This window comes from Amyelois transitella, chromosome 15 (genome assembly GCF_032362555.1).
Source record: "Amyelois transitella isolate CPQ chromosome 15, ilAmyTran1.1, whole genome shotgun sequence".
NCBI classification, from domain to species: Eukaryota; Metazoa; Arthropoda; class Insecta; order Lepidoptera; family Pyralidae; genus Amyelois; species Amyelois transitella.
The window spans coordinates 7132999-7160674 of NC_083518.1; the positions used below are offsets into that span (position 1 = coordinate 7132999).

A 27676-nucleotide genomic window follows, 5' to 3' on the forward strand; every position below is an offset into this window, starting at 1 on the left:
TCGGCCGACCGAACGCTTCCGACCGACCGAAATCTTTGCCAAATTTTTCACTGTCTATAAGGTAAAGAAATTACACGTTGCGGTTGTATGGCGAATCGGCCGTTCTAAGCCTAAACTCCTTTCTTCCGCGGCTTTGTCGATAAACCGGTTCATTGTAATCTAAGGTCGACAAATTGTAACTGTTCTCTGTACAGCTCGAAGAAAAGATTTGCGACATATTGGTGGATGAAATTATTAAAAGTAGTAAATGTAGTATAAAAAATTATACAGGCATCAATATGTGTTCAAACCAATTCAAGACCATATATCATATTTTTGTAGGCTATTTCACCATTGATGGACATACTTTTTGTCAAACGGCATAGACATTCAATTGATTATCAACTTGGTTCTAAATGGCTTAAGTGATAATTATTGTACAGTTATCTTCATTGTGGCCTGTACAAGTTACAGTTAAGTTTGATTTATTGTTAACGCCTATGCGAAGCAGGAAATTATACGTAGATAATCAACTTTAATTCTTCAGATGCAATTATTTAATAATACTTATATTTTACTGTCTACCCAGTAAGGGATAATACGTGAATTTATGTAAGTGTCTTTTTTAAATATAAAACAAAAAAAATATAAAAATGATTGAAGTTTTGTTCCGTTCCGTTACTTTTTAAAAGTACACTCATATGCATTTAGAAAAATTCTCAGATTTTATCGAAACGCATGTTTTTGTTTTGAAGTAAATGACAGAGTGATTTGTTAACGTGATAAATCTAATCATAAGATCCTTGAAAAGACAATCCTTGATCTGATTGACAAAAATACAAACATTTTGATATTACATACAAGCAATTTTGTTCAAAAATATTTACTTACTAACGTTTACTGACATGAAATTTAATTGGATAGGCATGTAACATCTTCATCGTCATCAGGTGAGATGGAAAACAAATGCCAAATCCAATATTGTCAAAAAAAACATATGTTAAAATCATTTATTACTCGTAATAAACATTTTGTTCCAATAGTGTGGAAGCACTATCCCAGCTATCAAACATTACACCAAAATAGTTGAATTTCTGTAGGGAGACTGCCAACCCAAAAAAAAAAAGAGAATAAAATACAAAAATTATCTATGGTTATCCAAGAATACGACGCGCATGTAGGCCGGTGGACGCGAGAAATCGATGTTTGGAATATTCGATTCCGATGCAAATCGTATGACGGTATGCGGTGAAAATGCATCGCTGTTTACTCGATACAGGCGTAAGTAGTCCATATGGCGATTTCTGTCACGGCACGGATCATATTGACTGTGGTCATGGCTATAAACATGCAATGAAATAGACACGGGTTATGATTCGAAATACTAACGATAAAGTGCTTACAGCAGCCATGTCATCAAAGTAAGTACTTATTTGATTTCAACGCGCCATAAAGCTGCGAACATTTTAAAATTGTAAATCTCAACACTTAGAATTATTTTCACTATTTTTTTTTATTGAATCTCCGAGTATATATAGAAAAACTTTGTTATCAAATAGGTATGGCCCATAATAAAAGGTTTTTTTTTAATCTTTCAATATTTTATCATGTTTATTTACGTTGCAATAAAGAGTATACTATTTTAGCAAATAAAAAAAAAATATCAAAGCAATCAAATGTGAAATCTCAATCGGCAACCATTGGTAACAATTACAAACAGGGAGCTGCGGTATCAGTAGTAATCTAGGCGATTCGTGCAGACTTTATTGGAGTTTGTAGTTATTTCGTATTAAAACAAACTAACAATTTAATTAAGCCATTACCAGTAATATTATAGTATTTTCATTCTGATTGCCTTAATTATAACCGAAATAAGCTTATAAAAAACGAAATTGTTTTAGTTTTAGTATAATTTTCAGTTTCTTTTTTATTTCAATATAAATTGTGTTTTAAAATTCTTCAATATTCATGCGCATAAGTTTGTTGTTGTAAGTTATCAAGAGGTTTGGAGAGTAAAAGTGCGAAAGTATGTTTATTTGTTTGTTACATCTCATGAAACTTGGTACATATATAGTTACTCGTAATACCTTGGAAAAAGACAAAATATGTTACTTACTTGCATATTATACTAATAACTTGCCAAATGACTTGAGCTTGAGTTGGAGAATTGTCTATAATAACTACGAGTATGATTGTGATGAAAATGTTTTAGCTTTTAAAATATACTATGTGTGGGTACGTTCGGTTATAAACTGTTAGGATAATATTTTAACTTCACCACAACACATTATTTTCAAAAAAAAAAGGTAAATTAAATCCATTATCACACTAAACTTATTTCCATAGGTACGAGTATTTAAAAAAAAGTGTGCAACACTTATCAATTAAGTAACGTGTGTAAGCGATAACTCTATTGTTCCATTTTTTAGCATTTACAGCAGTGGCAACCTTGACGATAAAATGTTTATGAATACTATTGATGATCTGTTAGATGTTGATATTAATACTTCTTTGAAAAAAGATTACTTATAAGTATAATATTTTAGTTGAAAGCCATATGAAGAAAAGGAAATAATACATTTTATATATTACAATTTTATTTAGTTGCCTCATTCTTAAATGAAATATAATGCATATCTAGTTATGCGTAATTTATAACCAGTACGCTGATTTAGCATTAACATAAAATAAAATGTAACGAATTATTTTTGATGTAACTAAGTAGGTGTAATGGATATCAAATTTATGTAATTAAAAAATCGAATACGGTAGTGAAGGAAGTTAAGTAATTGAAGATAGCTGTTCAACTGCAGGATGTAATTACTGAAAACGTATACTTACACAATCAACAATCCAAATTTACAGAACCGAACGCATCCAAATCGGATGTAAAATCCAAAACAATTCCAATATCTGTGCACAACACTGGCCACTTAGAAAGTTTTATAAACAAAGGTAAATTTTAAAATTTAAATTTAGAATTCCACCGTGTTCCGTAAGCGCGTACGCCTCGTTTGCCGCAAAGAGCGTCCGAGCAACCACGAGTTTACTTTCGAACTGATTCAAGATTCTCACTTCTATACAGCAAAGCAAGTACTACTGCCTTATGAAGAATGCTGTACCGCAAGTTTGGCTTGGCTATTTTTCTTGCTACTCTAAACTGGTACCTGTCTTTACAGATTCTGTGCTGGAAAAAATAAGGGTCATTCGCACCTCGGCAAATCACAATACTCGTAAAAATAAATTTGTGACCTCATTTGAGCTTAGGGCCGTTTGATTCGTCTTATTTTGTAAGAGACTTTATTTTGTATTTTATAGTATTCGTACCTTGTGATTGTTTATAAATAAAGTAAAGAAAATGGGAGCATAGACCACAGAATAATGTATGGTACATGCCACTCTACCTGATAAGTGTGCAAATGGTTTCTGTTTTTATAAATTAATTATATTTCTGAAGATATATTTTAAATGTATAATACTTCATCCAAGAAGGATTTACCTCATGTTACTATTGTCGAAATTTTGACAAAACGTTTATTGCATGCTCATAATTAAATAAAAATAAACTAATGAATTATTCAATTTTTACAATTTTATTTTTTTACGTGTATACTTTTCTATACTTACAAGCATTTTACTTTCAAGTTTAATCAGTTTAACATTTCTCGTCTTGCTGAATTGCTCACTGGCCCTACAGGATTTATTACCGATACTGAATCGATGTCTTACCCGTCACTCCTTATATCTAATAAACAAGAAAATACTCAATTCCTTTAGTTTAAAGTTACAGACCTACTTCATTGTTTACTTCAGTCATTAAATTATACCTTGTATGTATCCTAGTTTTGTTATCTTATTTCATGTTATTTTATAATCTGCTCGACCGTTTAGTTAAGTAAACATACATACATACATATGATCACGTCTTTATACCTTACGGGGTAGACAGAGCCAACAGTCTTGAAAAAGACTGATAAACCACGTTCAGCTGTTTGGCTTAATGATAGAATTGAGATTCAAATAGTGACAAAAGCCCATCGCCTAAAAGAAGAATCCCAAGTTTATAAGCCTATCCCTTAGTCGCCTTTTACGACATCCATGAGAACGAGATGGAGTGGTCCTATTCTTTTTTTTATTGGTGCCGGGAACCACACGGCACCCGGGAACCACACGGCAAGTTAAGTAAATGTGTAGATTTTCAACGTATATCCACCATACGTATATTATACATTGGATGTATACATACAAGGTATATCTAATATAATGACGTCAAAAGCTGGTGAAAGATACGTTAAATAATAACATTTATTTTTTTAATTTTCTTGTTACTAGAAACAGAAATAAACTAATTAATTAATTAATGAAATAACACTTATTGGTAATAATAGAATAAAACTTTATTTAGTCCAGAAATATGATGGAAATTGAATTGATTGAAATACCGAACGAGGATTAATATATTAATATATACTGCTGGTACAAAACAAGAAAAAAAATGCATCATTGTGCTATTATAAATATAAGTTACTGTAGCAAAGCCCCATTATCACTAACAAAGATCGAACCAGTTATGCCAACAGCTTTGTCACCAGACAGGAATAAAATTATATCGGCAATCTCTTCGGGCTGACTTATTCTATTGAGCGGCATCGGGTTCATTGATGGTATTGAATCTGCAGGTACTGTTTGAATAATATCAGTTAAAACTGGTCCTGGACTAACAACATTTATTCTCACATTATATTTAGCAAGTTCAAATGCGGCTCCACGGCTGTAATGGTCAAGTCCTGCCTTTGATGTCTGGTAGGCTGTACAGTTATCTATGACTTTTTGGCCAGCAACACTAGATACATTCACAATATTACCCTTTGTCTTAATAAGATGAGGTGCAGCTAACTTTGTAAGGTGAACAACCGCACGCAAATTAGTATTCAAAATTTTATCAAACACTTCTAATGCGTTTTCAGCCATCACAGATGAAAATGTAATTATTCCTGCGTTGTTCACTAAAACGTCCAATTTGCCAAATTTAGCGACGGTGTCTTTGATTATTCTCTCCGCATCTTCAGGTTTAGAAACGTCTGCATTGATTACTAGTGGAGGATTTCCATTTTCTTTACATTTGGCTTCAACGTTATTAAGCTTAGTTTGGTTTCTTCCCACTAGAACAACATGGGCTCCTTCTTTAGAGAACGCTATGGCCGTGGCGGCCCCAATCCCGGAGCTAGCGCCTGTCACCACCACCACTTTATTTTCAAAACTCATTTTTACTGAAATTATTTCACTGAAGTCTGTAGCAAAGTTAAGCTATTTCTATGAAATATTGTTATCGTTTTATATTTAAGTATTACTGCGTTATCATATTAATCTTTAATTGTCTTATCTAGGTAAGAGTTAGTGCATACTGGTGTTAGGTTGACACAATGATACGATTATACCAAAACCTATGTTGTAAGGTAATAAAGAAAATGAAAGTTTTATCAGTCATCTTTTTTTGTTTGTTTGTTATATCTTTATTGTACATACGAATAAAAACACTGATTTGTGTTTTTATTCGTATGTACATGTTAATAAATTAGTAAGACAAAATATACAAAGGCAGACTTATCCCATTTAGGGATCTTTTCCAGTCAACCATTGTATTACTAAGAGGAAAGTTACTTGAATTGATTTTAAAAACTAAATCTTTCTTCTAGGTCAATCTGGTGAATTTGTCGACAAATGTTCTTTCCAAGCTAAAAAACAATCTTCTCGTGGATTGTAGACTCGCCCAAGCTGCTTTCTTTTAACTAAACTTCTTTTAAACAACTCAAAGAGTGTTCATGTTCGCGAAGACTCATGAGTACCGTACCAACCAATTTTGAAACGTCGTCGGGTCTCTGCCTTATACTTAGATTATTATTTAATCAAATAACAATGATTAATCAAATAACAATGATTAAGCCATTAATTTTGATATGGTTGTTCTTAAATAGATTATTGTTGACCATTCACGTCAAGTCAACACAACAACCATTTAATAAGCTGAATCATGTTTATTAATTGGTTGAGATGAAAAGTCATGCTTTTTCAGTTGTTTAGACAAAAGGCAGACAGAAAAATGTCATTGCAGTTCTTTTTATAAAAATAATAGCTAGTCGAAAAGTTTATAAAAGATGGAAATCGGCTCTCAGGTTTTTGAATAATTAATAAGAGAAATATAGGCATCAAAACTGATATAATTGACATGAAACCAGTAGTACTAAGAATGATTATAATAGAAGATAATTATTACTCTGCAAATCTGTTAAAAATATCACGGACATAATACGGTGATACAGATTGACGAATAAAAATGAAGAAAAAATTAAAAAAAATTGCATTTATTCCTCGTTATAGTCTGGGGTAAAATAATACAGTTAAGTTACTCACGCACTGTGAAATTTGAGATTATATAAGATCAAGATAAATGATTATTATAATTCTATTGTCAAGTACAGACTTGTTCTTAATCGCTGTTATCATTTGAAGGGAAAATATAAGTTTTTAGTACTTTTCTGGTTGGCATACCAGATCCTTCTTCTTCTTCTTTCTCTTTCCCTTTTCCCATGTGGGGTCGGCACAGTATGTCAGTTTTAAGGGTTCTATAATGAAAAGGTAAAAACGAGACCCTATTACCTACTAAGCCTCCGTTGTCTGTCTGTTCGTCTATCTGTCAACATATCTGTATCTCATAAACTATGATAGCTTGAAAGCTAAAATTATGGTCGCTTCTTTTATTCTCATACTTACTTTCTTTTACGTTCTCCATCCATCTCTTTTTCGGTCTTCCCCTATTTCTAAAACCTTTAATTAAAAGCCCTTTTAGTTACATGACCTCTTTTCATAATAAGTCCGTACCAACCCAACCTGTAAATCAGCTTTTAATTTGCATAGCAGATGATGTTATAATATTTATATCGCATTCAACAGAGTTTGGAAACAATATGTAGTTTGGTTCCCGGCAATTAAAATAGGTTCAGTAAATCTCTAACTTAGATGTTGGTAAAGAGATTAAGATAATATTTATCTTTTAACTTAGCATGTACCAGGTGCGTCTCTTCCCGCTTTATAAAAATCAATCAAGCTTATTAACATGGGATTCTTCTTCTGAGCACGATGGGCAAAGTAACCTAGTGATCTAGTTTCACTATTTGAATCTTTTTTCTATCAATTTATATATTATTGTCTTCTTGTTCTCCAAATAATATATTGTTTGGTGAAGTAATAATCTTACAGCCAATTTACGTATAAAAATTCTTATAGAATTAAATAATGCAAAGCGTGTCGTAACACCACGACAGCAAATCATCCAATCCAAACATTTTATTCCGGAATAATCCCAACGAATGCAATCAAATTCAATCTGTGTAATATCCAGTGAAATAAATAATATCTGGTTCCTGTGAAAAATACGGACGCTACAGAAGAAAACCTACACATAGTTAATTAAACACGCGGCAATATTTTAAATGTACGGTACTTAATTTGTCTCTACACCGGCTTAATCATTTTTATCATCATCCAACTTTCGTTCTCATCTTTCTTGACAGGATAAAAATTTATCGAAGATCAAAAATTCTGTTGTGCAATTAAGGAATGTTACTGAAAATCGTGAAAATCTCTTCTTAGTATATCAAAAATGACAAATCAATTTTTTAAATAATACAACTAGATATACTACAAAGCTGTTTTTACTGTAATATCTTTTTTGACGAATCATGGTTCTTTTGCAGTAGCTATTTGAGAAAACATGTGGCTGATAGACTGCCTATTTCTTTAAATTAATTTTTTTTATATTTCAGGTCTTTCTTCATTTTTTTAGTTATATTTCTGTAAAGCACATTAATTTGTTTGTTTCACCGATCAAACTGGCGGCGTTCAAAGCGAATATCGATACCTCGATTCAGATTCGAGTGAAATATTGTGCTTCGAATCAAATCCGATCGGGGCACCGGTGTTTGTGATGTTGAAAATTCCACCAGAGAAGTGATTTAAATTGTTTTGTGAACAATTTTGGTGTTTATTTCATCGTTTCTATTAATTTATAAATTGGGGTTGTACTCTGTTTTTAAAATCTAAAAATTGTTAAATTGTAAATACTTTATTGTACATATGCAAGTCGCAAATGCAATTTTTATTCGATTCTTACTTTTAATTTTTTTGTTTAAATGTATGTATATACATAACATAATAATATAAAACGAATGCATCACAGTGACAAGGATAAATAGCGTTCTATTAATCCACTCTTACCGTGACTGTTTGAATGTAAGTAGGTACCTAAAAGCAATTCACTGATACAATCTCTACTGAAAAATGTAACAGGACAGACGATATTCCGACTCACGTCCCGTTACATTGACTCCGGCTCGTACTATGCAAATTACGCGATGATAATGCGTCAAATGAAGCGTAACCCACAGACTGTGGCGTCAAAGCCTCGGTGAAATAAATAAATCGAGGCATAGAAGATTTTGAGATTGTACATATAATAAAACAGTAAACAATTTTAGTCTGTAAATTTAGTATATTTTCAATAAAAATAATTTATAACGATATAAAAATAGTAACCGCGCATGAATTTGAAAAAAAGTCTGTCCATTTGTATGTTTGTTTGTAATCTCCGGAACTACTGAACGGATTTTAATGAAACAATTTTTTTGTTATATAGCTCTTATGCCTGGCCAACATATAGGGTATAATTCCTTTTTTAATCTGGTACAGCTGATATCAAACCAATTATATTCCAACTGCCAAAATACATACAAAAGTTGTTCAACCTGATAAGTATTTTCTGTTAGCGTATTAAAATCCAAGATCTGGAACACCTGATGCAGAACCAATATAGACCAGCTAAATCATCCGAACTATGGAAAAGACGTCTTGACAAAAGTTGTTTAACTTGATGAGCATTTTCTTTTCGGGAAAAAAGAAATGGAACATCTGGATCATGTGATGTAGAAGCCAAAAGGGACCAGCTACTCTGTAATGTGTACCGAAATTTGTGAAAATTTAATTACCTTAATCTCCGTATTTCCAATAACACGTAAACGGGGTTGCGGGCGTCAACTAGTACGAAATAAATGTTATGTCGCAATAACTTCGCGGGGAATTCTTAATTATTTAATCTGTTAATAAATTAAGTCTTCCGGCTTGATAAATTATCAATATTTATATGTTTCGGTATAATTTCTTGTCCCTTGTACCATTGTTAACCGAGTACTTGCATAGAGGACGAACACGAACGTGCATGAGTGCATGAGCGTCAGTCAGTAAACCTTTACAACCCACGTGCCCCGCGGTTTTGGCCGCTTTTGTCGTCATTATGACCAAACTCTTTTATTCTCTTTGCTATTTAATGATGGGCAAACAAAAGCTGTATTGTTTTGTCACCATTTCACTTTCTCTCTGTAAGCTCTCTAAATGCTATTGGAAATACTATCTTTTTCCTTTGAAAATTGAATTTAATTTTTAAACCTTGTCTTTCAAGTATTATACATACTCGTACATACATACATAAAATCACGCCTCTTTCCCGGAGAGGTAGGCAGGGACTACCTCTTTCCACTTCAACGATCTCTGCACACTTCTTCGCTCAATCCACATTCATAACTCTCTTCATGCAAGCTCGGCGGTTTCAGGTACTCTTGAGCTGACCCTTCACCCTTACAAGTATTAATTATAACAGCTGTTTAATCTTCTTCTTATTGTATTTACCATAATGTTTATGTGGTGAACCGAAGTTTTCCAGAATAATGAGGGACCAAGCGTATTAAAAAAAATACAATTATTAATTTAAACTTTTTTTGTTAAATATGACGCATTAATGTCGATTTCAAAGTCCATTATTAGACATACAGTTAACCGACCTAATGACTAAATACGTGCCGCATTTCTATATTAGTATTGGCACTGGCTGATCGCCAATAAAAACTTTTGTGGATTTCGACAAACAGACAATCGAAATCTGCCGGTGAAAGTTGTCGTCGGACACAGGCCTTAATAGATTTTATAAAATGAATGAAAATAAAGACGAAGAAGAAGCGAGAAGTCGCCTATCTGTCTTTCAAAGCTGCTGGTTCTGTCTACCCCGCAAGGGATATAGACGTGATTATATGAATGAATGTATAACCAAATTACCTATCATTTTTATCAATTATCTTTGGTTTTTAAATTCGCGTGTTAAGTTATTTCTCGTGATACTAAAATAAATTTTAAATGCAAATATTAATATTTTTTGCTGCTATTTTCCGATAATGCGAATCTAAGAAGCACTTGAGACATTAACACCCACTCCATTTTCTTATAAGCTTCTTATCAGACTGATACTTGAAACGTGTTTTATTTTCTAGATGAAATATTGAAAATGTTAATATTTTCAATACAAAATCTTTCAAGTACCTAAGCGTCTAAGCACTGTAGGATTTTCCTTTATAGAAAAGCCATTTTATTTGTTGCTAAGCGTTTCGTGATTTGAAAAAAAGAGTAGAGTTTAATTTATTTATTTATTACTTACAAGAGATTATATGCATTGGAAAAAATCTCCTTAGATAATTTATTATATCTATATAATTCTTTGATATATTCATATTTACATACCTACCTAGTATATGGACGATTTTCGTATCTGCTCTACATTTTGTTGAAAAAGTTAATTTTCAAATTTGACTACTTTAACTGTATCAAGTTAATCCATATAATAAAATAGAGAAAAGATTTTTATTTTTGTAACAAATCGATATTGCTGGAATTTGATACACCAATAGAATAAACCTTAATGAATATCACACTACTTTTTTCTGGAAATTCTCACGGGAGTGAAGCTCCGCGCAAAAGCTAGTTTAATGATAAATGCAAAATGTAGAGTCACGTAGTAACTCTACTTATCCAGATTATTTTTACGTACTCTATACATATTCATTCACCCCTTCATATATAGAAATTGATCACGCTTCTGATAAGTTAAAAATAAAACCGTGTTTATTAGATAAAGCTCGCTAAAGCATATGGCATTGAACGTAACTTGTACAAACTATACAATATAGTATGGAAGAGTTATAAGTTAAGTTATATTATAGAGTTAACCAGCGCTATCTGTTGGATTACAGTTAAACGATAACATAACTGGTAGACTTAAAGTGGACTCTACCTTGCTCACTTGGCTAAATTACACCGTATCTACATTGATTTCGCTGTCAAATTTAGTAGTTTTAATAAAATAAAGGCTTGTTAATAAAATACTAATGAAAATGCCATCTTTTTTAAAAGAAAAATAGTGTATAGACTATAATTATAGTATCCAGTCCTGGACTCGTCATATTCGTTCTCGGAATCTCCGCTAGATGCGCCACTGTGCCGCCATGGAGTGAGAGCCAATATGGCGGCGCCATTCGCCTCTGGAACAGGGCGGGGAGACAGTCGCCGATCGACTTTACAATATAGACGTGTATTTTCGTTGAAACCATCGTTTCGTGACTCGGACGCGGGTGTTGTTGCGAAATTATCCAGTGTTTCAGTGTAATATATGCTGTTTGTGTTATTATTAGTGAAAAATGGTGATTATGTGGTGAAAAACGTGAAAGGACTATAGGGTAACAATGTCTAGTAGTTGACATGTTTATCTGTGTCGTGTGTGAAGATTTTCCCTTCGCGTGAGGAGGTGTACGCGTGTGTGCGCTCTGGCGCTGTGTATGTGTGTGTGTGTGCTGACACGAGTCGCGAGGATCCAATGATGGATTGCATTTCCATGGATGTATAGGTAAAAATCACTTGTTAATATATAATAGCAGATATATCACATATACTTATTTACAGAGTCCCTTTGTTTTAAATCGTGCCTCTTTCGCAGCGCATGTAAGGATGTATCCTTGAATCAATAGGGATAACGTGGCTTTAGAGCGTGTACAAAACGTGCAGCTTTCTTGTTTTCTAGTTTCCTTATCTCGGTAAATGAGGTTGGTCGGGCCTTGAGTCGTTGAAATCTTACGAAATATTTTCCTCTTTGGTTCATTGTATAACTTGCCGTTGTGTTTTTCTAATTTTATGTCGATGATTAAATTGACAACACTTAAATTCTAATTAGGATCTTCTTAATTATGTTGTTGTAAGTTTACAGCTTAAAGTATATTGTAGTTCTTTGTGTTATACAAAATAAAGCAAAATTCAACTAAGTAGGTTCATCGGAAGCTTTTATCAAAGCAATTCACACGCACACACGGTCTTGCTTATTCCATTGAATCTTAATTCATTACATTCATGCGAGTCGCGAGAGAATATGGTTCCCCTCGTTCGTTCGCTGCCTCTGGTTATCAGCTTACAAAATGTTGAGAGCCCTTCTCGCTCTAACCTTCGGCTAATTTGGTAGCCCCGTCTCTTTTCGGCGCATATTGCGCGTTTTTCTTCTTTTGCCGCGTCATATGTCAGTGTTGGAACACGAGCAGTTTGGAGTGTTTTGGAAAGTGTAGTGATTTCTTTCCCATTTAAGGTCCCGTCGACGGCGTGACCCTAATTGATTAGGTCCTTTGTTTAGTCGGGTATATTATCATCTGGAGGGTAGGTAGTCGCCGAGGGTACTGCGCATAAAGCCGCGCAGTCAGACTCCTGGAGTCCGTGGGGGTCGCACGTGGTTGCCGCGGCGGCAGGAGTCGCGGATGCCGCCAATCCGCAAACCTATTGTCCCGACAAGTGATCCAATTTGCCACGAAACGGATTTGATGTATCACGTGCAGTGCTATTGGTGAAGTTGTGTGTTGTTGTTAGTATTGTTTTGAATAGTTTTTACTATAAAATTACCGAAAAAACACATTTTTAACTGAATTTTTTTTGCGTCTAAATGTTTTATTAGATTCACGTAGTTACAATTTAATGATCATGCAAAATATCATATCCATAAAACATATTCTTAAACAAAAGCTTTTCACAAGGAAGAGAACCGATATAATAATGCAGAGATAAACATAAAAATGATCGTCGAAACAACAGTAAAGTTAACTATGCGAATAAACACAGCTAAATCTTAAAAGAAGACAGCTCAAAAGACCGTAAATAAACAATATCCATAAGAATCTGCAATTTTATTATCAAACAGTACGTGAATATGTAAATCGCACTATATTTTAAGCGGAATACAGAATTTGTTCAGCGGCTGCGAGGGAGCCTAAGTGCAAATGTCTTTCTATATTGTTATTCATAGGTCTGAACTCATTATGCAAAACGAAATGCCGTATTATGCAGATGATAACAATAATGACTCGGAATTTACTCAAATACCCAATGTGGGAGATAAAACTGCTACTCCCCTAGGAGAGAAGGGTAAGGCATGAGAAATATGCAAGGATTTTGAAGACCATAAAATGTTACAAGAAATTACGTTTCTAATTTGATACGTTGGTATTACAAGATTAAGAGTTACGAGTTACTCAACTTGGTTCCGCAATCTCGCTTGTAATTACAGTCTCGCTGTCTCAGGTGTTTTATGTTCCAGTAAAATGTCAAACCTATATAAATAAATGGTCCTAAGATGTTTCTTAACGTATGCTGCAAAACCTAGTAATCACCAATACCTTATCTTAAGAAAAATCTTTCAATTTTAACTTTAAGCTGTGAAGAGACGATTTACCCGAGAGAAATGGATAAAGACAGGTGACTTCTCAAATTTTTCTTCTCTTCTCTTCGTCCCTTCTCGTTACTTCTCAAAAATAACGATAATTAATTAATCAATCACTGTTTACAAGCATAATATTTCGATACAAAACAAGCAGATTGAAACATGATATTACTTACAACGAAGCTTTGATTAACGTATAATTAACTGTAATCCACAATACCTACGGAGAATAAATCGTTGTACTTTCGTTGGTATTGTATTCCGCTAAGTTATTTCAGATAATGAAAATGATTGTAGGATACTGTATGCTTATGATAACTCTGTCTATTGCCCTGACAAGTTCCATAAATAATGAACTGATGATATAGAAGAGATTTTATAAAACCAAATGATTCTGACAAAGGCTTACTTATGTGCAGAAATTCTTTAGTTTGTTAGGCTCTATTTAATTTAATGGCTTCATTGTCGTTCTATTTTATATATTCATTGCTCTTTGGACCATCGTCGATTAGCGAAAGTTTCAATACGGCATAATCTTTAGATTAGCTGTACGTATCTTCTACAAAATGTTCCTTCCTAGTGTATTTTACAGATTATATCACGAAAAGACAACAAACAAATCTTTCATTAGGTACATTGACAACGATTTAAATTTCAACAACCGTGAGAAATATTAATCATTCAAATTTTATCTGGTCGGTCGGCATAATCACTAACAACTTTATTATTGATTGGTACTTTATCCGCCAACGAGAATTTATCAGATGAAATACAAATAATCTCATGATCTCAGAATTAATACGAATTGTTTGCGATTTCATTAAAGTGATTCAGTTAAATTATCAACAGGTAAATTACAACATTTTATGTAAATCCGCAAACATGAAATTATGAGTTAAAATTCAGATATTAAATAATAAAAACGGAAAAGAAAGCTGTGGCTATAAATAATTATTTTAAATCTATATAAAATCTGGAAATCAATTGCATGATGATGATTATTTCCAGTTAAATAAATATGTTTCTAGATATTTATTAAATGCTTTTAAGTAAATTATTATTTGATATCTCGATGTTTAAAATATTGAATTTAAACCCATACTGGTAAAAGGCATTACATAGTCACTCTAATATCCAAAAGGCATTAGATACTAGCTATTTTTAAAACAAATCCATGGTCTAATATTTAAAATTTTAACCATCAACAAAGTTTTAATACAATGAGTACTTTACACAGAGTATCTAGATATTATAGAGTAGACTTATAATATATGGAAGAAGGTAATTATCTCCAGTTACTTCAAGTTCCGTAAGTTAATTATGAGAATAAGTTTTCTCTTAAATATTATTCATATAATAAACATCTTCATGAACAACAAAGATATATATAGAGATACCATCATATCATCATTTCATTTATATTTTTTCTAAAGAGTCGTTTATAAAGGGTTTACTTACTTTTAGAATCCTTTTATTTGTTAAGGTAAAGCTAACTTGTTTACCTTTGCAATAGAAATCTTCAATTCAACTATAAATCCTTGCATTAGGGCGGGCAAGCAAGAAATTTGCAAAGTAGACGCCTCCGGTTTAATATTGATGGATGGCCATGTAAGCGGTGATATAATCAGAGCTATAGCTAGAACTATACCTTTGATTGAAAGAGAAGTTCTACATTTTTTCGGATGTGATACTTTAATTATGAAACTGAAAAAATAAAAAGAACAAGAAATTACGAGTATGAGCATTATGTGGTCCCCGGGGTTAGGTCCCTAAGGGTAAATATAGTATTAAAGTTAATATACCTACTCAGTAAGCAAGACCTAGAACGGAACGGAAGAAAAGCACCTATTAGTCTATAAAATTGAACAATGAATTTTGCGGCCAAAAAAATTTTGAAATCATAATACTAGTCATCAACTTAAATATAAAACATTCGTAGTTTAGAATAAGCAATTTGGACAGTTTAGGCACACTCTTGCAAGTATATTATTTTGTCTTTACAAATAAAAAAAAGTCTAATATATATATATATTACTTACTATATGTAGCTTCACAACCTGTTACTATTTCAATTTCAATTCCATCACGCCATCCATCTGAATAATTTCAAGACTGTCTACCCCGTACGGGATAAAAACATTAAAAAATACATACAATTACAAATTGAAAAGTCGATGCAGCATTTTCACACACAATCATTCAATTGAATTGCAGCCACAAAAATAAATTAATAATGAGTGGTGCGGTTTGTTTGAATGCTGTTGATTGTGTGCACTCTGCTATGAAATAGAAAAACATTGACTTTTGCCGTTCACTGTTATAAATGCAAATATCTATAGTATCGTCGGTAATAGTTATTAGTAAATTTTGCCTATTTGTTATTAAAGACTAAATTAGCGGGCGGAATAGCTATTTACACAGAATGTTAACTACTTTTCCATTGTATCGAGTACAGATAACAATTTTTTTACTAATGACGGAACTGATACAATAATCTCTCGCAATAGATAGATAATTCTTAGGTACTTTCTTTTCTTTTCAAATGATGGAAAATAAGTTTTTGATGACAATATTGAAATAACAGGTTTGTGCGCGTAATATAAAGAGTAACTATGTGCATCCCCTTTCCATTATATACTTCCTAACTTGTCCATAACAATGAGGTTATTTTAATGTTTCACTTTAAACCTAAAAAATTAAACAAAAGAAAAGAAGAAATATTTTTCAGTAAGTAAATATTTAAAATTCCTACTTTCCCGTTCATCATTTTAAAGTGAGATCTTAACGCACGCATTCAAAGTAAAGTGTTGAAAGAAATGATACCAAGTAACTCTCGAGAATGATTTACGAAGCCTATAACTCAGTTTGAAATTGGCTTTTAGCCATTTAAGTACGAAAAGCCGTAATTGGTTTACGCTTCAGCGGCCATTTCACAGCAGATTATATCGGACAATATTTCTTTACTAGCCACCCAATCTGGTTTTACCCTCGTTCTTTAATCTCCGAATTCCACCTTCAGTAAGTAGTTATGCTTCGGAACCTAAGGGCCTACTTGCCGTATTTTTTTACAATAGGCAATAGGCAATTTGGCTCTAGCCAAATCTAATCAGGAATTTTTCGTTCTACTTTTTACTTTACTCAGTAGAGGCTACAGGACCAGATATTTTGTTAATCAGATAGGAAGCAGATCAAAAAAAAATAACTCTACGAGTGGATTGAAATTGAAGCCAAATCTCGATTTATAAGCATATATATAACTCTAATTATTATTTTAATTTAATGCTCTATGATTGAGAGTCAAAATGCTGAGAGCTTGTCATAAATTCAAGTAACAAAGTAGCAACTTGTAGGTCTTATGTGTAACTTATTTCTATTGCTATCCCATAAGAAAAATTATAAATTGATCTATATATATATATATACTACGTCAACCTTCTCAAGATAATATCAAAACAGTGAACCGCATAAAAATTTATAAATTGCCGTACAAACAGCAATACGGAGCCACTTTCACAATATTACACAATGTAGAGATAAACTGTTGGATTTATTTACAATAAAAACACTTTTGTATCGACATGTTTAAACATTGTTTTGAAATACACGGTGAAATCCCGCTTTAAACATAATATTCCGTTGGAATGGCGGTAGCTGAGCTTGGAATGCGAAACATTGTCCAAAGTGAATATTTATAAAATGGCTTGTAAATACAATGCTTTGATATTTTATACTATTTTGATATATAAATGTGTGTTATTGAATATTTTTTTATTAACTGACTTTTATCCGAAAAAAATGTTACGTTTTTTGGGTGATTATTGTTTGTAAACCTTTTATTGCACAAAATAGAAAAATCTTGTGGTATTCATAAAACTCTATAATTTTGGTTATGATCTCTCATCGGACATCCCCTTTAAATCTGTTCTAGCTTGAAATCTTTACGTACTAGAGTCCGCACTGAGTATTTTTGAAATATATTTATATTGGCTTTTTAAAATATATTTAGATGATATTGTAATTACTTAAATATCATCCATCTAAATAAATTGTAAGTTATGGCAAATACATGTAATCTCAGTAATTGGCTCCATCCGCGTTTTCTGTGAAAAGATTTGGCAAAATTTTTGCAATCAGCTGCATTCTTGACAATCCTTAGACGTATCGATGGAATTAAAAATTATTGCTTAACATTCTCTACAGCATTGTTTTTTTAAGGGAACATACAGGTCAAAATCATAACCATCCCTTTTGCTTCGCCGTAGTCGGGTAAAAAATTAATTTGATTTTGCGTGATTTAGTACGAAATATACTTAAAGTCGCATCAGTAATAATAAATACAATCAAACACCTCCCTATTCATCGTATTTCGAGCATAATACATTCGTAGATACTAGGAGGAAGATCTGAGTTTTCAAACTGTTACGTCTTAATTTTCCATGAAAACATGGAGTGCTGTTAGATTCACATCCGCATACACTCGGCAACTTCCGACTAGTTACATCACTGGTAGAAACTTGTTACGTCCATAGTGGGTGTGTTCGTGTGTGTGTGTGTATGTCTGTGAATAAAGCTGGTGTCTATAAGGAGATTTAAAAGTTTATCACTATGTATTTAAAAGTTTATCAATTACTCTTATAATAACAATAATTTATCTCTAAGTACTAATATTAAAAAGGCGCAAGAAACTCTGTTTGTCTGTTAATGAAATTAGGTACAGAGATGACCCTGACAAAGAACATAGGGTAAGGCTAAAAGGGGGAGATGGGATTACAAGAGGGATGAAAGAGTGTCAGTGAACTTTCACAGCAAATGAAGTCGCGGGCAACAGCTAGTCTATCTAGTCTATATAATATATATATATATCTTTTCGTTACTGACTGACTGACAGACAAAGCATAGCCCATATTTATGTATGTAGACAAAATATAATAAATCTTCTACTTAATAGCATCAAACGCTTTTAAAATTAGAACTTAGAAGAATCGTTACATCGAATGAAATCAAGTCTAACCTACATCCACTAATAAAGACCGGAAGATAATGCCTTCGGAGAAATCTGCTCTAAGTTGCTCTGAGGACTCGTAAAGTGGTGTACTTAATGCTTTTAAAATGGAAAAAACCGATCTTGAGATGGAAGTTTTATCGATAAAGCTTTTTAATACTTTTGAGAGGGCTTTGTTAGTTATTATAAAATATAAATCAATTTTTTATTTAATCAGTGTAAAATAAAATTGCATGCATTTGTAATTGACACAGTGGCCGAGAAATTAAATTTATATTTTACGTGGTCAAGACTGCGTGCATCTACTACCTATTTGTTAGAAGCTATAAATATAAGTAGTTTAAATACTACACATATTTTATATATACAATAATTTCAGTGCGTTTGCCCTCAATATGCCTGGTGGTAAGCAAGATGAGACCTAAGGTGGTGCACGCAAACACAAATAATGGCTATTCACTCTTGCTTTAAAGGTTATTTTGTAGTATTACGAATATGATGTAAAGTACTCTAATTTGGCAATAAAACATGTAAAGGTGTAAATTATGGAGGAGGAGAGATATAATAGGAGATGGGGGTAATGTCATTATTTTGCTCAGTTTGAGCACTTACAATAAAAGAAAACACGTGATAAAGATGTAGTGAAGTCATGTAGAAGTTGTTTTACGAGCGAATCTGCGGTGCGTCGTATCTCGATGGAGACACCATAATACTTATTTGTCGCTTGGGACACATTTCCTGACGTCACTAGTCATTTTCCAGCGCTTCACTGAAGAATATTTCCTGCACTTGTTCCATTGTTTACATTTAGGTAAAAAGTAAAGATATTGTTGTTTTGATGTAAAATTATTAAAGATCGAGTATGTTTTTTCGTTTGATAGGCCATCAAGGGTATTAATACTTTTCAGTTATTCTACGCGATTGAACAAACAGCGATTTATTGATACTAGGAATTATGAATGACATTTTAAGATATCTGTGGCAATTTTAATATTTAAACTATTAAACATGATTTTTTTAAGATGACTGTAGGTACTAAAGAAAAGTCTTTCTCTTAAAATCAATAAGCGCAAATCGCAAAGCATTACCTATCGGCGCATTCGTATTCCTGTTTGATGTACAATACTCGTAAATAATTTACAGAATCGAACAAGAATAAGTCACGTAAAATCGTCTGCAAACAATAATGAACCGGCATTTCGCCGAACAAAACTAATCCAAGCGTCTTGTTGGTACAGTCGGGCAAATATATCCGAGCACTTAGCAGAGATCGATGTTTTGTCGGACACGCGTTTTATTGTTAGAAAACACCAACAACGCGAATCGCACTATATAGCCGTCTCACTCGCTCTCATAGAAAGTAATGAATACCTCAATATGTCACTCGGCGTTGACAGATACGACGCGGTTGATCATTTAGTTCGGTATAAATTCATTCGAAACAAAATGATAAATTAATTTTGCTTTCGTTTGGTCGAGATTCTCTCTCTGAATGTGACATAGTGGAGCACGGTTGAAACTAATATGGCATGAATGCGATGCGTTTTAGTGCCGTTTAGGAATGTTATACGTGGACGTGGTCGATTGCATTGAGAATTCTATCGGGTTGTTGCTGTGTGAAATAAATATTTGTATCTAATATCGGTTGGCTTATGCTTATTAAGATTCTTATTATTCTTATTACTTAATGGATTATTTTAATAAGTTAAGAATAAATAAATACGGGACAAACCACACAGATTGAGCCAGTACCAAAGTAAGTTTGAGACTATGTTGAATACAAACATATAAATCCCAGGCCAATCAGAAAAGTTTTTTGTCTATTATTAATTGCCCGGGGATCGAACCCTGGACCTTTAGGTTCAGAAGCGAGAATCCCATAACTGTGCCAAACAAAAAAAAGTATATATGTTTGCCTGTTTGGAAACAGGAAGTTATTAAAACTGCGCGGTCGTAGCAAAACAAGGATCAAATAATTGTTTGCTTGCCAACAATATGTTCAAAGACTAAGGAACTAGTAAATTACCCAGTAGCAATCTCAAATGCTAATTGGCTGCTAACTCAAATCCGCTTCAATCTCAACAAGCTTAATTATCTATTGTCGGTGCAACTTGCTAACCTACATTAACTGCCTAAGTTTTTTTAATGCAATTAGTGACCTTAAGAAATAGAATTAGATTTATTTTCAAAATAGGATACACGGGTTTACTTAATAACTCCTACTACTGAAAACTAGCTCTTCAAGGCTGAAATAGTATATATTAAAATATGCATTTTGCTTAAGAATTTTGTTGCAAATATTAATTTCCCTAATAATAACAACATAGACTATCAAACTGATACATATATCTATAACAAAATACCTATGAAAATATATCAAACCGATTTAATTTAACAAACACCTACGACAATAAATAATTACGAATTATACCTAACAAGAATGTAACACAAGAATGAAACAAATTTTTGCGATGGTGACTGCCAAAGTGGAGATTTAAGCTTATTATTTATTTACTGTCACTTCAGAAGAACTTGGCGGACGTGGGAACATAAGCAGATGGCGAGAAAACGGTGTTTTTTGCAAAGCGATTAACCTTAAATTGGCAAATAATGTTTTCCGCACAAACAGAAATTGAGCGCTCACCGCTTAATATTTGTCGGTAATTCATTCGTCTTATTTATTATCTCACTTTGTCCGATTTATGCCTAGTAATTAATTACTTAATCGTTTATTACGCTAATAAGCCATGAACGAGGCAATTGTAAAAGCAACTTAAACTTGTTTAACATTTGATTTCCGCGTAAGCTGACACTTGCGGCATGTTGATATGGATTTACTTTCAGGCTTGACTCGACAGATTTAACTACGAGCAATTAATTACTAAGCTATTAAGTATTCATATTATTACCTATATTTTTTTACAGTTATCGCACCACCCGTACATCCATCTCAGTTTGGTCCAAGGTTCGACTTGCAGATAATGCCTTTTGGCATTAAGTCCACCTCTTGTACATTTTACGTTCATAAAGTTTAAATAAATAAATAATTTTAAGTAAATATCTACCTCGCCAACAGATAAAATTAAATTAACTATACGTCACCTTCATTGCATAGTTGGTTCAGTTGAGCTTAACTTTTATCAATTTACTTACAGGTCATAATTTTATAACCTCAATTATAAAACTTTCCAATTTTATAATTTTGGCCATCAATCGTCATTTTTTTTAAAATCTGAGGAATTCCTTTGATTTTAAAAATGTGAGGACTCGCAGTCTAGTGATCCTTTTGTAATGTATCTTATTTGTAATTCTTGTTTAAATACTCGTTCACTGTTTATTTAAACTTTGTAGCCGATTTATATATATTACGTCTAGTACAGGCGCAGATAAAGTAATTTGTGTGGTCGGTTTATCTGATTCGGAATCGTAGTAAATGTCGCCGGTTGAATAATGCTACAATTATCTGGTTAGTGCGTAGGATTGCGATGGGCCATCGTGGAGTGCGCGACAAACTAGAATAGTGATTCAGCTAAATGTTATTTTACTTTGTTGCTTGTTGACTTTTTTCAGACAGCAAAAAGAAATACATAATGTTTCGTACCTACTCAGGCTTTCTCATAGTCATCTCTCAATGATGATAAATTATGCAATCGAAACGCTTGTAGACGAAAAGAATAGATAAAGGTTTGGACGCAAACTTGAGGCTTAGCTGCTGTTCCAGTAAAAACTTAGCTAAATATTTTCTTAACTATTAAACTAGGTATCGCAAGAGAATTCCGATCATCAGCAGTCTTCACCTACCAGATGGCTGTCGTAAAGCTATGTTAGATACTTACCTTTAAGCGGCCTTAAATATTTAACACCACTTACGTAAAGCTATAAAATCTCTAAAATGTATTAATAACTTCGCGGATTTTTCATGGAAAACATAGTAAGTCGTCTCTGTACTTATATTAAATCGAACTGATAACGGGAATTCTACTTAGCGCAATAAAAATATTTCTTATTTACGAGCAATATACGCCACATTGTCACTTGTTTACGTAATCATTGTTCAGGTTTTTGATCTAGCTTATAAATTATACCAGAATGAAAATAAATTTCACCAAGTTACACGAGTCTTGCATGCAGAACTTGAAAACAACATGTTTTTTTTCCTTTTGTTCGGTTTGCTTTGCTTTTAGATGAAGAAAGGATGGATATTTCTTTACCACGAAGGTACATTATTTTAATGCTTTGTGTAAGCTTAGATACATACTAAAACTACTTACAAAAAAGAAAGAAAAAAGAAGATGATTACAAACTAAAATTTATTTACAAATTGATACATACCTACTTAATTCTAGGTATATACTTCAGACATAATTATATACCCATACATTAAAATAGTATAAACTATATATATAGTATAAACTATTTTAATGTATGGGTATATAATTATGTCTATTATCAAGTAAGTATTTATCTTTGTTTTAACGAAATTGTGAATATTCATCTTACAAAATGACACTTATGTTACCTGCTACCTTTTGCTTTTTATACTTATTTGTATAATTACTGTTATTTTCAGTTAAAAAATACTTACTCGCAAAACCTTCACTGGATTTACTTACGCAATATTGTATGAGACATCATTCGAATTTAAGTACATAACACGAGGTAGACTCTGACACAAAAATACTAAGTTATACCCGCAGCTCCGATCGCGTTAACAGAAAATCTCGCTATTACTGACTGGGCAGTTTTTAAAAACCATTTTATTAATGAAACGACTTCCGTTTTATCTCGGCAACCTTACTGAAGAACCTAACCCATATTGAACCACAGATTTTCTTACTCATACAGTTGCCCGAAAGGGCAGTGCTGGTCAGTTGTGTGCCATACGATGTCCCTTACCATAAGATCACCTAACAAATAACGGTACTTACCTACTTACATTAGAAAATAATCATACATCGCAGTAAAATTCAAACCTGCGCATCACAGTTTTTTAAGTATTTTTTTACCACCACATAATGGCGGGGGTCCTGAATCGTTAATGTTAATATTATATTACCAGACACTCAAAGCTACTTAGACCTCTGACTGAACAAGATTGATCGCAGTGAATTTAATAACCTATTATAAAGGTCCCGATTGCGGCCTCGAAGTCCCGGAATCAGGTCACAGGTTCAATTGTTGGTTTGCTATAATGAACGACACGTGAATCATTTGTACTCCTTAATAAGGTTTGGTGATATGCGAAAAATACAGGCGTATATTTTATAAATAAAGTAACTATGTAAGTATTTAACGTACTGTGTCGACCTCACATAAAGATGGAAAAGTTAACGAGAAAAGATATGTCTATAATAAAACAAAATATAAATAATCTAAAAAGCGCCCACGTAATACAAAGAATTTTTCAGTTGATCCGCCTATATAGGCGGTTAATATTAACCTAAAAACCTAAAAAGATTTACAAGTAAGGGTGTTATGGAAACAATATTAGTCAATATTGGCACTAAACTTCATGTAGACAGAGCCTACAAGTTGTTATCTCAAACTTCTCGCCCCAGTTAGGGTTTGTTGGGAATATCTTACTTCGTCTTCATGTGTCGTAATGACAAAGTTTACTATTCAGATTTCACTTCCTTGTAACTCAGACTCATACTTCATCTAAATATATAAAAGGACACTGACTAACTCATTAACTGACATATCAACGCGCAGCACACAACGGCTATACTTTAAATTTCACGCAAAATGCACAACATTTTTTTTATATCATCTTTTTTTAATAAATGTCATCATTTCCTTATCAAATAGGTTTATTTGAAAAGGTTGACTGATATCACGTACTTACAGTCGGTATTAGTTCATCTATAAATGTTTTGTATATAATTAAAATAAATTATATATATGTATTTAATTCCCACGGGAGCTAAAACACAACTAATCGTCCAAAAAAAATAAACTAGAACGTCATAAAGAAATAATAACATATTTAGCAACCTTCACTCGCTTTGCGTTCCGCAGCGCTAACTGGTTTTTTTACTCGACTCACAATAGGGGAGTTAAGTTTTTGCTTCAATTCTTAACATCATAATCGACTGCAAATATGCTTATAATGTAGGTGGTCCCATAATTTATAGGTTGGTCGTCATCTAATTAATGTTTCCTGCAAGCAGCACCTGCGCAGACGCATAAGGGTCGCATTAAGGCCGTATAAGGGAACGTGTACTCATCCCTGATTCATTAGCTTCTGTTTAATGTGCGATGTTTTACTTTTAACGCTTTTTACTTAACGTGATTGAAGCGTAGCTAATGGTTGGACTAACATTGCTTTGCAAGAACTACTTGACTAGTTACAATTATTATCAGATTCCATGTCAACTCAGCGGAGATATGGTGCAAGCATATTGGGCACTTTCCCTGGATGTGGCGCTTTTGAAGAGATTTTAGTTATGGATTGTTTCCTTTAGCAAAGTAGGTAGTTTAAAAAAGTATCCATTAGCGAACGTAATAAGTTTCTACATACAATTTACTTGGAAACCTAGTTACAATAACTCTTATAGAATCCTCGGATGTGATAAAGGCATCTGATGAGAATTTAATTGCGTTTAATTAACTTTTTGTGTACCTTTAATGACATAAAACTAAAGCTTTGCCCTATTACCGGTGTAATAAATATTTAACTGCCCTTTTTCTGGGCCCCTGATGAAAAGTCTCAAATGGCTACATAAAATACTTTTTATCCCATCAGCTTAAATAGTAAGAATCACAAATACCTACTTACTTCTAATAATCTTTTCATGCATAATTTAGTGTACTTTAAACACGGTTGCGTATGTTCGTCAGTTTATATGCGGCATATAAAGAGCTATTTACCTTATATTTCCACTTAAAATGAAGATTAAAATTATACTTAGTCTTTAATGATAGTTTGTCTTCACAAATCTCATCACAAACATACAAACTGTATTTACATTATAGTATATTACGGAGACGCGTGTTGATTAAATAGAGGGTCTATTTAATCAACACGCGTAACACAAGACAATATGGCTGAATGGTGGCTGTACAATAGCAATTAAACATACCGGGTTACCGGATTATCCTGTTGGAGGGTCGCTTAGATGTATCTGATTTGCTATTTAGTCTTGCCACTCTGTTATCATTATAAGGAAATAGTGTAATTTGTCCTTAAACATTTAGGGTTTTTACTAGTTAGGTAATTTTCATTATATGTTGCATAAATGTAACAGCTCCCTAATGGAAATAAGTGGTATCTCTACTGAATATTTTCTTTTAGATGTTGAAGGCACCTAAAGGACGAAAGCACTGAATAATACTAGTATCAAAATTTATTTATCCTATTTATAAATCTATAATAGTATATTAAGGCCGAATACAATTTTTGATTAACCAAATCTTCATACGCAAGTTTAACGCGCATCACAGCATTTTATAAAAGATATAGTAATTTTGATAAAACCAGTTAACCCTTAATAATCCCCAGAACAATGCAAAAGCCGTAAAGTTCACACGAGTGCCGCCGCGTGCGAATGTTAGTCCACAAAAAATATTCTGCCGACCACAGGGTGTTATATTTAGCATTAAACTGTCAATAGCAAACCATTTAACGCCTTCCAAGGGCCCAGTAAAAACGGCACTAATTAGCCGCGACGACTACCACCGAGCTGGACCGGCCCAATATAATTTGCATAAAGATGCCGCTCGTCGCAATAATTACTTATAGTCCCCAAAAAAAGCAAACTTAATGTTCCCCGCGCGAGTTTTTAATATTCCCTTTATTTATTTAAAGCGCTATTCCGCTGAAATGCTATTTTACGCGAGTTAATTGTTATTTTTACACTCTGGTTTACAAACTGTTTCTGTTTCATACATTTTTTCATGTGTTTTTTAACTCGTTTCACTGGTTATTTAAACAGAAATGTTGTGCGGAATTTTATTTTTTATACGTGCCAATCAAATAAAATGCATAGCGGTTTATCGAATTTGTAATTCAGTTTAGTTATTTGAGCCTGGTTTTAAACTTTTTTGCGATGCGATTATGGGAATGATTGTTCTTACTATTTTTTTGAAAATGTCATTTGCCACTAATCACTGATGCCTTTCTCGTTCTCCCATAATACTTTTTTAACAAACTCCGCTTACATTTCATAATCCTCCCTCACGTCACCTTTTCAATATATTTTCACGTCACACGTCATCCTTTGAAAGAGCTGAAAAAGCGCCAAATATGTAAAGTTAAAAGGCTCGGAAGCGGCGCGCGGAGCGGAATGACGAGCATGTCATACACATAATCCACGCCTTGACAACGTAATTGTTTCGTCATTTTGACATCACCGCGTGCACCATTAAAGTTTTTATCTATCTACATAACCTACTCGTATATGTACCTACTGTTTGTATTTGAGAAAAAGATTTTTATTTGCACATTTTTATTACAAACGTAGTGATAAAGTGGGATTGGACTTGACATATTCTTGGCATACCAGAAATGTATATGGCCCGTTTCAAAATTTGCAGTTACTTCAATAATTGTCCGGAATATCTGAATGACAATTGTAAATACAGAAGATCACCCAGGGATACTCGTACACACAATCTTCGCCTTGACAACATAATTGTTTCGTAATGTTGACGACACCGCGTTCACCATAAGTTTTTAAAGGAATATTTGATAAATTATGTAGATGACATAAATTTTGGACGTGGTAAGTTGGATTGGACGTGGACGGACTAGCATCTCAAAATTCGCAATAGGTTAAGCACCTGTCTGCGATTAGGGACTTATTCACGAACGTTGTAATGCAATAGGTTTCGGTGTCTTTCTTCCGGGTAATTGGAGAATTCGTAGAAAGGGGGACTGGATGGTGCAAATAATCGAATATTTGTAACGAATATTATTCGTTATAAGCTTTACTATAAATTTACAACTTTAGATATTTATGTTAGAGTGGGAAGGCTTAGACGAAAGTACCTTGATCAAATCGGAGACGTTCAAGCAAAAGGTCTGATCAAGAGTACCCGAAACCGACGAACTTGCATGAAGAGAGTCA

The 27676-nt window shown here is 33.1% G+C and overlaps 3 protein-coding genes across 4 annotated transcripts in view; 1 reads left to right on the top strand and 2 right to left on the bottom strand.

Moving 5' to 3' along the window:
- LOC106139518 (uncharacterized) overlaps positions 1-27676 on the bottom strand; it is a 180660-nt gene that overhangs the window by 41708 nt on the left and 111276 nt on the right. The window contains exons 1-2 of one of the 2 annotated variants that reach the window (XM_060948244.1): positions 3607-4213; positions 2821-3166 (exon numbers count right to left, since the gene is read on the bottom strand). The exons of the other annotated variant lie outside the window; for it this stretch is intronic. The gene's annotated coding sequence lies outside the window, so the exon portion shown is untranslated. Of the gene's footprint in view, positions 1-2820; positions 3167-3606; positions 4214-27676 lie in introns of those variants that run through there. 2 annotated transcript variants of the gene reach the window in all.
- On the bottom strand, positions 4352-5311 carry LOC106141666 (3-oxoacyl-[acyl-carrier-protein] reductase FabG). Its single transcript, XM_013343305.2, has one exon. It carries the CDS (start codon positions 5242-5244, stop codon positions 4504-4506), a length of 741 nt encoding a protein of 246 aa, XP_013198759.2. The 5' UTR covers positions 5245-5311; the 3' UTR covers positions 4352-4503.
- LOC106139699 (uncharacterized) overlaps positions 11395-27676 on the top strand; it is a 170182-nt gene continuing 153900 nt past the window's right edge. The window contains exon 1 of the mRNA XM_060948240.1: positions 11395-11758. The gene's annotated coding sequence lies outside the window, so the exon portion shown is untranslated. The remainder of the gene's footprint in view (positions 11759-27676) is intronic.